This window comes from Condylostylus longicornis, unplaced genomic scaffold (genome assembly GCF_029603195.1).
Source record: "Condylostylus longicornis isolate FDR11 unplaced genomic scaffold, ASM2960319v2 ptg000030l, whole genome shotgun sequence".
NCBI lineage: Eukaryota > Metazoa > Arthropoda > Insecta > Diptera > Dolichopodidae > Condylostylus > Condylostylus longicornis.
This window is the reverse complement of record NW_026577999.1, coordinates 7,328,531-7,342,451: the sequence shown is the minus strand read 5'-3', so window position 1 is coordinate 7,342,451 and position 13,921 is coordinate 7,328,531. Positions and strand designations below refer to the sequence as shown.

The window sequence follows — 13,921 nt, the reverse complement described above, 5'->3', positions numbered from 1 at the left end:
GGGGTTTATTTTTATGTTGGCCTGGGTAACCTATTCGGGAATTTTGACAGGGAGGTTGGCTGGTTTGACAGGATGTTGGGGGTTGCCGATGGGCCTTTTCTGTTGGCCTAGTGCATGGGCTTCGCGCGTGTGTACGGACGGAGCCCCCCTCTCTTACTACTACTACTAAAACTGCGCTTCATTTATGTTCATAAATAAATGTTGGAATTCAAATTCAGTCAAAAACATATGTAGCTAATTATCAACAAAATAGTGAAATTGTTATAAATTGTCTAAGTTGCTTTGATTCTATAAAATTGTCAAAAATATGTTTTTGTGGTATTGCATTTAGGAAAATCTCTACTGTCTAGTAAATTTACTTTTGATAATTTTTGTTTAAAGCCTAACCAAAAAGCAGACACACATATCTTTTAATTTTCTATAAGTTAACACTGAAATTTGTATAACATATGATTCAAAATCACTGCAAAATTTCAAAATCATTATGTGTACAAGGATATATTGCAATTATTTAAACTTACATAAATCTCTTTTCTTTGTCAGTACATATTTTAATACTCGTATGTTTGGAATTCACTTTATACCACATTTTCACACTATATTAATATTATTGCATGGTATAGTGTTCTAAAACTGCAATTAAGTATGTATATGTATACCTAAACAAATGCATACACAAGTGCTGCCAGTCTTATTTGCTTTATATAACGAATATTTAAGTTGTATACTGTAATCACTTCAATTTATCTTGAAGAATTCAGGAAAATTTTGTAAATACACGAAACTTTTACATTACATAATATTATCAGCCCTAAGCATTAAAATTAAGTTAAGTTGAAAATACCATATTATTTGTTATTACTTGCAAATTATTGGTTATTATTTTCATAAAATATTCTTTTATTATATTAACATAAATTTTTGAAAAACAAAAGTTTTTAATAGAAGTGGTTTGGCAAATAAAAAAGTTTTTAAATAATAAATAGCTAAAAGTTAATTTTCACCAAAAAAAAACAAAATTCTTAAATATAGGTGTTAGAAAAATTTAATGCATAGAAGTTCTAACTAAATAATAATTTGGTTCTAGAGGCGAAAAAAAAAGTTGTATGTAGTTATTATTATAATAAAAATATTTCCTGTAAGTGAATTTAATAAAAATGAAAAATTTTATAAAAAAAATCCTCAATTTATAATGAAGCACTACATTAAAGTATATTAAAGTCAATAAAATCCGATATTCATTACAGAATTTTCGGATCTGTGAAGGGAAAAGCAAACATAGTGCTTGTATAGATTTTACAAAGTACAAGTTTATGTATAAGAATTTTGTGTTATTATTTTGTCGAACTCTACCCGAGTAATTAAAAAACAGTAATACTATTAATATTAAAGATTTCCGACTACAAATTTTTGTGTTCATATATTTAATTAACTAATTAACACTTCCAGGACAACTTCTTTCTAACAATTATAACTTGCAATTAAGAAAATGTTTTAAAAACACATTGAATTCGAATTCATAGTTAATATAATAATCTATCTATGGGTCAATGACCGCCAATGTTATTCAAACAAATTACAGCAAATCGTTTTTATACTTAAAGCGACGTAGGCAATAACTCTCATATGGAATAATAATCTTTAACCAATAATTAATAATTAGAGACATAGTTATAGAATTACCTACTCTATCAATAGTTAGAGGACCTACACTTTAGATTCAAGTAATTGATTATTAGTAAAAATTTTAAGACGACCATATTTTTCAAATTTCATTTATATATTCTCGATAAATTTTCAATCCAAAGTATAAAAATTTATGTGAATTGTTAGTATATGACATCAAAAATGAATTTTGGTATGACATGACTAATATAATTTATTCTCACAAGAATAAATTAAAATTTTTGAACATGAAAAATATTTTTTTTTTTGTAGTTTTTTTGTTTTTGTAAAACTCCCAAAATTGATATTTTAATATTAGCCATTATGTATATGGATGTATATGGACACAGACTGCAAAAATATGAAGTTGAAAAAAAAAATTAAACACAGTAGAATAATTTCTGTATGACCTCTAGACTTGGCATTTTTATATACAAGTACATATTCAATATAAAGAATTTTGAGTTTAGTGTATTTTTGCAGCACTTGCTATATAATTTTATCATCGATAGAAGCAATCGATTATTGATAGAGCAGTAGAATATTTTGATTGATTATTGATAGAGCAGTAGGTAAAATTTGCCTTTTTAAGAATTTAAGCGTGATATTAGAACACCAACATTTTGTACATTGCATAATATTTAGAAAAATTATGTAGCATAATAATTGACATATTCGGAACTTAAACTAACAATTTCAAAATTCTGTAAAATTAAATTTCTCAAATTTTCGAAATCATACATCAAGTGGCGGAAGTCATACATCAAGTTATTTTAAAACATGATTTTGTGTTTTTAATAATACCATCACTATTTAAAAATTCGTTCTTACTTTTTCAGCCCAAGTAAGTACTATAAATTAAAAAATTAGCCTTTAACAATTTTTATAATTTTTTTTAATTTTAAAAATTTGCTTTAAACAAACCCTTAATTTTTCCAACACTTTGTACATAAATAAAAGAAATACTTTAATTAATCTTCTTTATTTAAATTGAAATTAAATATTTAAAGCGTGAATACAGATGGTTGTCCAAATTCTATTACTATCTATTGGAAAGTAAAAACGTTTTTCAAACAAAGCACAAACAAAAACAATATTAAATGTGGTCGTACTGTATTTAACTATAACAATATTGGGAAGCGCCCCTTTATGGCGCTAGTAAATGACGTTAAATTATAAAAAAAAAAAACATAAAATATTAATATTCCATTAAAAATAAATCCAAAATCGTAAAATTATTTTTAAATTAATGTGATTTTAAAGACAATTTATGCACTTATTCAATACCACATAAGGATTTAGCAAATTATTAAAAATATTGAAAATTATATAGGGGTTTCAATTTTTTTTTACTTAATTTTCATGTTTTACAATTACTTACCTCTTACATTTTTTCAATCAACTTTTTGTTTTTGCCTTCTTAAAGATGATAATGACAACAAGTTTTGTTGTTGATTTATCGTTATAGGTAAATAAACTTGAATATAGCTTTGATAAAAATTAAGAGCATATAAAAAAAAAGTTTATACAATCTTTTACAAGTATGATTAAAGCAATTTCAAAATTCGAGTACGTACATCGCGTAAAAAAAAATTGTCTCTCGAGAGTTTAAGTTGAGACAATACCAGTCAGTCGTGCATGACCATTATTATATCATGCTCGGCTATATGCACGGAGTATAACTATTAACCATATAGGCATTATATAAAAAAATATACATTATATATTTAAATGTAATTGCACATGTTGGCATACTTTTCTCATATAATGTTGTTAGACCCAAATAAGGATCTTGAGAAACAATTTCGATTTTTCTTTATTTTTCTGTTTTTATTTTAATTTTTTCTTTTTGTGTATGCTTTATTACAATTTTGAATTTGAAATTTAATTTTCGAATTTAGTTCAAGTTCATATTTTTATACGAAATAATATTAAAGGAATGTAAAACTCTGTTAAGATGTAAGACAAAAAAAGAAGTTGGGAATTATAAGATTGAAAATTGAACGAAATAATAAAAATGTTTGAAATTAAAATAATATAATAAGAACTCAAAAATTATATTATTTTGTGCTGCTTAATTGAAAAACTTAAGTTAAGAACCTGGCATTATAGAATGAGTCCTTGGATTTATTGAAATTATTAAAGGAATTTTTAAAGGTTTTCGCATTCTTTTGGCTATCTAATCGCTATCATTTTCAAAATGTAAAGAACATAATATTGAAATTGAACTTGAAAAAAAAAACATTTTTCTTAATAATTTTTATTACGGATCACTTACGTAATCTCGCCAACACTTTATTTCCATATGCTTCCATAATATGAAATTTAGAACGAACGAAGTTTGCTAAAATAATATGCTAAATTAAATGTTGTAATAAGGGGGTTATAATCATGTATGATTACCTATTTAAAGCTGGGATCGTAATATCAAATCAAACCAGTGATAAAAAATTTTTGATATAGAATGAGGCCACTTTTGATATTCGGTAAACACCGACATTTAACTGATATTTTTGCATTGCTACAGGGTTTCAAATAATAATTTCTATGCAAATTTCATGTTAAAGTAAAATAAAAATTAAAAAGTACAGTGTAACAATTTTTTTTTTATATACTGGTATTAATTGCTGCAAAAACTTGAAGTTAAACTTTACAAAATTCAACTCAATTTATATTTTAATCCTTTTATGTTTATTCAATAAACAAAAAATTTTAAGAAGCCAATACATGCATTTTGTAATTAAAAAACAAATTATAATCAATCAGTTAAAATTATTAAAAAATTTATTTTCATAAATATTTATATCAATGAATTTATATAAATAAACTGAAATAAATTTACATTAAAATAATGATTTACGTATGTATATTTATTATTTTTTATATAAAAATATACTTTCTTAAACATTAATAGATAAATATATTAAGCGCAATATTAAGTAATAAATAAAAATAATAATTATTATTTTACTATTTAATTATTATATTTATATTTAATTATTATAAATATAATTGCATTTTAAATTGTTATTTATAAACTATTATTAATTAAAACTTATTTTATTTAATTTATTAACATTTTATAAATTTATTTACAATATATTATAGCAATTATAGTAAAATAATATATACTACATAGTATGTATGTGCTTTCTGAGGTATATAATTTAATGTATGTATGGTATTTTTTCGGTCTTTAATATTCGAACTAAAAACAGCCTAATAATCAAAATTAGTAATGCTAATTTTGTTTCATCAAAAATATTATTACTTTTTCTTTTGTTTTAATGAGGATTAGGAAGTCTTAGCAATGTACTAAAAAATAAATTATTTTGTATGTTGACCTCTTTACACAATGTAGAAAATCTTCTAATAGCACTTAAAGGAGTCACAATATTTTCTTAAAAGAAAAAAAAAGAAAAAATAAATAATAAAAAAATAAAAATTTAAGCATATTAAAAATAAAAATTGCAAAAAACAAAATCCTAATTCAGAAAGAACAAAAAATATACAGGAACAATATTATTTTACAAAATAAAAGTTTTTTTGAAAATGCTTAATGATTGATGACTGATAAAACATAGAACGACAAGAGTTATAGAAGCATAAGAACAATGGTTTAATTCTAGTGTTATTTGATGTCTAAAGAATTCCAAGATCTTTAGGTTAATCTAATTAAATAAAATACTCTACAGTAAAACTGTTTAGAAATTATTATATAACATGACAGCTTTATTATTAAAAATTTTCCTAACATCAAAAAACAACCCCGTCAATTCCAAAATTAATTATGTAAATTTATTTTATAATGCGAAATCCTTATATAAATATTACTAAATATACACGTACATACATATTTTGAATTCATATATATTAGTGTTGAATGAGAAAACACTAAAATAAATTAATGATCCTACAGCTAAAAATAAACAAGTCACAACACTTTTCAAATTTTCGAGGAAGTCAAAGCACACCTTTATTTATTTACGTATTCAAATTAAATATGTAGGTATATTATCTAAAAAAATCTACTAAAAATGAAAATTGTTAAATAGGCAGCCGAAATTTTCCTTCAGTAAAAGTCATGAAAACATTAAAATGTAGGAATCTTATTTTCAGTTTTATCGTAATGGTACTTTACTATTCGATTTCTAACTAAACATTATATTACACACACTTAATATTTAATATATAGTTTTATTGTTTTAACAGATTTTTAACAGATTAGTTAAAGCTTAGGTTAAGGAAAATATTAAGTGTTTGAACTATTTTAATTGTACATCTACTTTTAATTCAAACTTAATTTCAGTTTTATTTATTATATACTAATTTTGGACTAATAAATGCATAAACTTGCAAAGAATTGAAATATTAAAAAAACATTTGCTTAAATATTTAATTCAATATGTATATTATTTAATCGTATATACAAAAATCTGTAAATTTTAAAAACCAAATTAAATATAAAAATTAAATTTTTAACAATTTTATTTTAAATAAATACAAATTAAAACATAACAATTCAAAAATTATAACATAAATTAAAATTAAAATGATAAAATGCTAAGAGACCGTAAAGACTTCATTATTCCTTCAAAGTTAATCGACAGGATTCATTAAATGCAGTTGTAGAAAAATGGTGGGAACTTTTAATAATAATTCAAAGTTTTCATATGCATTTATTATTACAATAGATTTTACGTAAAAATGCTTTAAAATTCTTGAAATAGTTAATAAGTTTAAGATCTTCTAACTTTTACAATAAATGAATGAATATATTTTAATTATAAACAACAATTTATTGTAATTAAACGATATTCGTATGTCGTTTCTTCTCATACTAAAAACAAAGGAAAGCAAAATTAAACCTGCTGCCATTTACACTTTTTAGGACGCATGGGATCGAAGAAAAATAATTATTTTAAAATAATTTTTAATTTTAAAGCTGTCATAGAAGAAACTGTTAACTACTTAATATCATCTGTGATTTAAATATGTTTTAGGTACACACATACAAATATTAATTTATGAATATGATTCTTTAATGATTTTTCTTATTTTAAAAACGAGTCTAAAAAGAACTCTCTGCTTTTCTTTTTCTAATTTTCAAATCGCTTGTCTTATTCTTTACAGGAACATGATGAAAACGTTTGTACATATTTGAGTTCCTAGAAGTTCAATGTTTGAATATGTGGCCGATGAGTTCTACGATATCCCTTACCTTTTTCTTGTTGTACAATTAGTTCTTGCAAATCTCTTGTTTCACTTCGATTTGAACGATTATTTAAGAAATCTCTAATATGTTGAACTATTAAATCGATCGCAACTAAAATGAGAATATTATAAAAACCAAAAAAAAAAAATAAGATATGAAATATTTAGAATATAATATGATGTATGTAGAACTAAAACTATTTTGTATATAAAATTAAAAATAAATATCTTATACATATATGTACATATATCAATATTGAAATGTACAAAACTTAATGACATGAAATTAATATAAAAATGTTGATTCCTAAGCATTATATTAATTAATTAATAAAAATTGCTAAATTTTTTTTTAGGTATATTTAAGTATATTGCCAAAAAAAATTTTTGAAACAATTTTCGTGAGCTTGATGGTGCACATATTTGTATGTTTTAAAATTATTTATTCAACATAATCACTCTTTCGAAAGCCACATGAAGCGTTAAATCATCAAAATCAAATAAAAAAAAATTTCAAGTAAAAGTTATAAAATTAATTATTTAAACAATTTTATTTTTCTTGAAAATTGCAAAAAAAATTATTTATTGCTAGGTGACTGTTATTTACTTTAATTAAATCGGAAGTTGTTTTCACATATGTAGGTGTTTTTAAGTGTTATTTTTAATCATTTTGTGCAGGCTTTTTGCATAAAAATTTTTACATAATTTGCTAAATACATTGTATTATAAAAGCCAATTCATTTGCCACCATTATTATCTAATTGCCTTATTTATATAATTAATCTTCTTTAAATTAATTAATAAAAATTATAAAAATTATATTGACTCTTGGAATACTTTAAAACAGTTAAAAAAATTTCTGTGATAGCCACGTAATATTTTTAATATTGTATAAATAATGATATAATTTTCGAGATCAAAACTCTCACCCTAATCAAAAACCTAATTTAAATTTTAGTGTTTACCTAAAATTCTCCATTAAAATCAAAAGTCAAATAAAAAATATTAGTTTATTATTAGTCATTATGTGAGAAATACATACATACATACTTAATTTCTGTAATATATTTGATGAAGAATTAAAAATTGTTAGCACCATTTCACATCTTTAATTTTTTAAATAATTCAAAAATATTAGATAATGCTCGTCATTTTCTATTATTATTTTGTTAGTGGCAACAATTCTTTTCAATATATTCTTTTAATATATTTTGAGATTTTTATTGACGTTTTCTAAATTTTAAAAAATTCACAATTTCATTTATGTTTTTAAATTATAACTAATGTTATTTAAATAAAATTATAGTCAAAACACAATAATTTAATAATGATTTAAAAATTTATATTATGTATACATATAATGTTATCACATTTTATTAGATTAAATTCTTAAAAAAAGTTGATAGAGCATGCAAAAATAACAAAACTATTATTTTTTGAAATTTTATTTCTTTTATTTTTATATACGTGTTTTTTTATATACTTTAAGAGTATTCCAAAAAAAAAAAAAATGTTCAGAAATGTTAGTAAACGATATATTTTAGCATCCAAGATACAAAATATTTTTAAAATTCAATAAAATTCAACAGGAATATTACGGATAATAACATTATGATCGAATAAAACAAATTGTGATGAAAATCAAAAAATTCATATTACTTAATCGTATATTTGTGTGAATTTAATGTTTATTTTATGAAAATAATTTCAAAAAATACTTATATAATGATTTACAATGCTATACAAAACACATGTATGTATTTCAATAATTTTATAGAACTCCAAAATTAAAAGCAGTTTTAAAATAATTTCTTTGAAAATTAAATGACGAATTTATCGAATATTTATTTAATAGAATTTAATGTTTTATAGCATTTTAATTCATTATAGATATAGAAAGTTTATTACACATTTTTGGTTGTAACCTAATTAAAAAAAAAAACATCAACAATATCGAGATCACAAATTCTATAGACATGAGAAAAAGTTATTGATTTTTTAATAAATTATCAATAGCTTTTAAAATGTTAATATACTTTTTAATTAATGCAAATATAATTTTTTTTAATTATTTTATATTTATTATAATTTAACTCTAAAGAATAGACTCCTCTATCCTAAGATTCATTAGTATCACATTGCTACTTACGAAATATTTTTTAAATAGGTATGTAATTTGAAAGTTTTAATTTTTGGCCAAGTTAATCAATCATCAATTAAATCAGAATCAATTTAATCAATTTAACAATAAATTATTTAATTGAGATTATAATTATAAATTGAATAAACAATATTTAAGAAAAGCCTAAATTTTATATATTTCATTGACGTACATTAATTCTCACTACATATTTTTCTATGTATTAAACACAATTAAATAAACTTTTAAGTAATAATTAACCACAGCGTTATGCTAAATGTTAGCTTTTTGCTAAGCGTTATATTCATGATCCCGACATTGTTAATATTATCAGTATTATTAAAAAAAAATTTTAGATTCAGTAACAGTACCTAGTCTATTCAAAAATAATATTATTAAAATTTTGTGCTTAAAAATATTTATAAAATTTATTAAACTTAAATTAAATTTTTTTCTTTTTAGTTCTTAACATTTCAAGTTTAAATTAATACTAAAAACTACTAATTTGCTTTAAAACTAGCTTTGGATTTTAGACAAAAAATACTCTAACTTAATTTTAGCTTATTTTTTTTTTTAATTTAAAAGCAATATATGTATTTATATATATATGCATACATATATACAAATTTGTTTTTCTTTTTTTTTTTTTATTTAATTTAAAAACAAAAAATGCAATAAAATTAAGTTTAGTTTTGTTTATGTGAATGATGACAATTTTTTAATGTTCTCTGTCACGCTTCTTTAATAATGTTTGACCATTCATAGATGAACCTCCATGTTTTAAAATTTCTCCTATGTGATGAACAATCAAATCAATAGCAACTGAAAGAGTAAGTAACTTGGCATTGTTAACGTTAAAAAAGGAAAATGAACAAAACAAAGATCTAATCATTTGTAAAAAGAAAACCAATATGCTTGTATAGCCTTTGAACGTATCTTAACATAATTTTATTAAAATTAAAAATGAACAGAATTTGCAAGTCAAGGCATTATTTTATGACTATTAAATTTTAAAAACAAGAGAAAACTAACTTTCTATTTATATTTATACTAAGATAAATAAATCATACTACAATTCATTGATTACTATAAATTAGAACTTTTGAAGACGTACTTTTAATTTAAATATATTTGGAAAACTACAAGGTTTCTCGAAAAATAGAGTCACCTACATATATTTTTATGCAGCAATTTTCTGTTCATTAAAGAGGAAAAAATATACTATTCTACATTTTAACAAGCAAATACAAACTAAAAAATAATACATAATTTTAATAGAAACCAAAAAAAGAAAAAATTAATAAAACAATGTAATTTAATTTTTTTCATTATTAGTATCGATGAATAAAATATATAAAATACAACTTACCAGTATTATCTGCACCTCTAGGTATAATAACATCAGCAAATTTTTTTGTCTAAAAATGTTCGAAATATTCATATAGTGGTTATTTAACTTTTAGTAAAATTTTGTACTCACCGGTGAACAAAATTCTTCAAAGGCTGGTTTAACAAAAGTCATATACTGTGTTAATACTTGATCTAAATCTCTGCCCCTTTCATTGATATCTCTAGGAACTGAAATATATCGTTTATAATATCAGTTTCAGAAAACAAGTTAGGTATGTTTTAAAAATTAAAATATAATATTATATACCTCTTCGTGCTAAGCGAGTATCAGAATCAGTATCTACAAAAAGTTTCATATGGAATAAATCACGTATTGGTTGATAATAAAAAGCTAATATTCCTTCAAATAATACAACATCAGCTGGATATATAGTTTGTTTATTTTCATAATCCCTGAAATTCGTATATTTTTCTTTAGTAAATAAAATTTTTATTATTTAAATATTTTATTTAAGATATTTTAGACTCACAAAGAATTGGTTTTATAATCATATCCTGGAATTTCCACTTTCTTTCCATCCAAAATTGTTTGTAAAGTTTCAAACATTAAATTTTCATTAAAAGCATCAGGATGATCAAAATTAAACAAACCTTTGGAAGCTTTTTGTTTTTCAGCTGAAGTTAATTCTCGATAAAAGCTATCTTGACTTATTACTACAACCTAAAATTATATTTGTATTAGAAAATGTAAGTTTAATAAATAGTAAAACAGAATTATGTAGGTAGGTACTTGTCTTTGTGCGTTATCAACATCTGTTTGGCCCAGCTGTTCCATAATTTTTTTACACACTGTAGACTAAAAATAACAAATACAAAAAATTAAATTTTAATAATAAACCATTAAATTCCGACAATAATAATTAATTCCACATTTTTAATAAAAAATGAGGTAGATATGTAGGTCCTACCTCTTGTAAATTAAAAATTGGTTTACATATCTGTTAGATATCAACTATAGTTTCAACCTGAGTACATACTTCTGATTTTTAACTACATGAAAATACGATCTATATACACTTCTACAAATACTTCAACTAAGTACGTACGTATTCAATCCGTTTGAAAATTGAACGACATAAACTGCATTCAAACATAAATCAAAGAAACTTCAAAATAAAAATACGATATAACAAGAGCGTTTGATGATAATCATAATTGTTTGATTGTGACTTATTTAGTACTAAATTCAATCAGTCAGAATTTAAAAATACATAAACGAAGAAGAAAGCCTGTTTTTGTAATTTAGAAGTTTTGTCTAACTTAAATTCAATAATCTGGAATAACGAAAAATTAATAAAATTGCTGTATTGTGACTATGCTGTTAAAAAAGGTTGAAACTAACTCACTATAAAATTTTAAGTTAACTCCTAAAGCGTAATTTAAAGTTAACTCCTAAGAAATAATTGTAAGCGCTTCATATTTTATATTAGGATTTAAAGTTCATTTAATGTACAGGAACTTAAGTACCAAGTTCTATTTCTTGTTTTGTCTTAAGGCATTTAAGACAAAACAAGAAATAGAACTTGTAGAAGGGGATGCTACAAAATTGGATAATGTTAAAAATTTGCTTAATGGTGTTGAAGGAGTGCGTTATTTTAGGAACCCGAAATAATTCGGAGCCAACTACGGAAATGTCAACCGGAACTCAAATTGTTGTTGAGGCAATGAAAACATTAAACCTAAACAAATTTTCAGTAATAATGTCTTCGTTTCTTTTTTGGGAGTACAAAAGGAGTGCTTCAAATTACTAAAAACTCTGGTTTAGACGATCACTTAGTGGCTATATTACCTCCTCATATATCTCATGAATCCTATACAGAAGTTGAAATTACTGAAAACAAATCACCAAAGTATAGTTCCAAAGATCAATCTTGCTAAATTTATAGTGGAAAATTTGGGGTATAGGCAAAACGGCATAATTTTTGTACTTGCTTAAAATATTAAAATAATCAGTTTTGAAAATAAAGTTTTTGATAAATTTTGTGGGTAATATGTTTAATAGAACGACATTAATGGGTCGTTAATTAAAGCAATTTTTGGAATACATACATACATGTTTCTGTTATTTTAATCAAAATCATTTCACATTAGTTACATGTGAAACACATACCTGTATTAATAGTTATACCTTTTCAACTACTTTGTTAACTTCCACGCAAAATTTAATTTTCAGGGCCTAATGAAACAAGTGAATTTTTTAACATAAATGGGATCATAAATGAGTGTTATGTTTATACATACATATGTAAATATGAACACTTTTTATAATAATGGGTAAACTTATTTGAAGTGTTTGTATACTTATAAGTAATCATCGATCTATTATTTTACTATTGAGCTTTGCATATACATATACCACTAGGATTGCATTTAGTAATATTATATGATCTATATATAATATTTTCGTTATCGTAAAAATATATGACAGAGTATGAAAGGAATATTTGATTTTGAGATTTGATAATTTTGTCATTTATGTTTACGTTTGATTTGCGTTTGATAGTAATTGAAAGCGTTTTTTGGTACACCTATTCAAGTATTTGTAGAAGTGTATATAGATCAAATAACATATTCAGTAAGTAAATAGATCTACATACACAAGTATGTGTCAAAATATTAAAAAACATGTGAAGAACCACTATATACAAGAAGTACTTGACAATGTAAAACATTAAACGTAAGAAAAATACTGCATTGTCTAAAAACGAGCCTTTTCTGTGACCAACATATTATACGAGTAATATATTTAAACATCATTAATTCTATTTCCTTTTTTCCCTTCATATAAAGTACATTATGTTCGTATGTATGTACATATTATGTATATAGAAAATTTTGATTCTTTCAAATACTTCAAGGGCTGACATTCAAAATAACCTATCCACACAAATAGAACTGACCTTGATAAATTTAATTATTGCGCGAAACTTTTCTTCAAAGTAATTTATTAACAAAATACAGAGTTAAAGTAAAATAAAATTTTTGTCTACCTTTACACTGCAGAATATATACAAATTTAATGTATAGCAATTCTAATTACCTTTCCTGATGCAGTTCCACCAGAAACTCCGATTAAAAACGGAGTTTTTATTTCAGTAGAAGTATCACCATTCTGCATCTTTTGTGAAGTTGTATCATCCATTTTATTTTCAATTGATTTATATATACTTAGTTAATAAAAACTATCGAAATAAATAAAAATATTTCTTTCAATAAAATATTAAACTGAAATTTTTTCGCTGTAATTTTCACGGTACAAATTTTGACATATACGTCAATCTACATATGTTTATGGATTAAAGCATATGTAGTGTTTTGAGTGAAAATAAATTGGAATACTTTTTTTGAGTTAAAATATATGGGAATAGTTCACTGTTAATACTTTACTACAATTGTATTAAGTTCTACTACATTTTCTTAAATAAAAATTCAGTAAGTACTATTTTTCATTTAGAACATTTTAATTATTTTTACTTCCACTTTTAATTTTAT

At 23.0% G+C, this 13,921-nt stretch overlaps 1 protein-coding gene across 4 annotated transcripts; it reads right to left on the bottom strand.

Annotated features, from left to right (window-relative positions):
• Positions 1-4,682: 4,682 nt before the first annotated feature.
• Positions 4,683-13,696, bottom strand: LOC129607850 (uridine-cytidine kinase). Of its 4 annotated transcripts, none has more exons than XM_055519068.1 (8): positions 13,470-13,696; positions 11,160-11,225; positions 10,900-11,090; positions 10,677-10,822; positions 10,500-10,597; positions 10,389-10,437; positions 6,887-6,991; positions 4,683-5,065 (listed from the first exon to the last, which is right to left on the bottom strand). In XM_055519068.1, exons 1-8 carry the CDS (start codon positions 13,569-13,571, stop codon positions 4,950-4,952), a joined length of 873 nt encoding a protein of 290 aa, XP_055375043.1. In that variant the 5' UTR covers positions 13,572-13,696; the 3' UTR covers positions 4,683-4,949. The 4 variants fall into 4 exon arrangements, with proteins under 4 accessions (XP_055375043.1, XP_055375045.1, XP_055375044.1 ...); XM_055519070.1 differs by lacking the exon at positions 4,683-5,065 and adding an exon at positions 6,411-6,833; XM_055519069.1 differs by lacking the exon at positions 4,683-5,065 and having other exon boundaries at positions 6,411-6,991.
• Positions 13,697-13,921: the final 225 nt, after the last annotated feature.

Excerpts from the sequence above, each read along its gene's own strand:
- LOC129607850 (XM_055519068.1), bottom strand. The coding sequence starts at position 13,571 with ATGGATGATACAACTTCACAAAAGATGCAGAATGGTGATACTTCTACT. Across the intron at positions 11,226-13,469 it reads GTGGAACTGCATCAGGAAAG|TCTACAGTGTGTAAAAAAAT; the intron begins GTAATTAGAATT and ends TGTTATTTTTAG. Across the intron at positions 10,438-10,499 it reads TTGAAGAATTTTGTTCACCG|ACAAAAAAATTTGCTGATGT; the intron begins GTGAGTACAAAA and ends GAACATTTTTAG.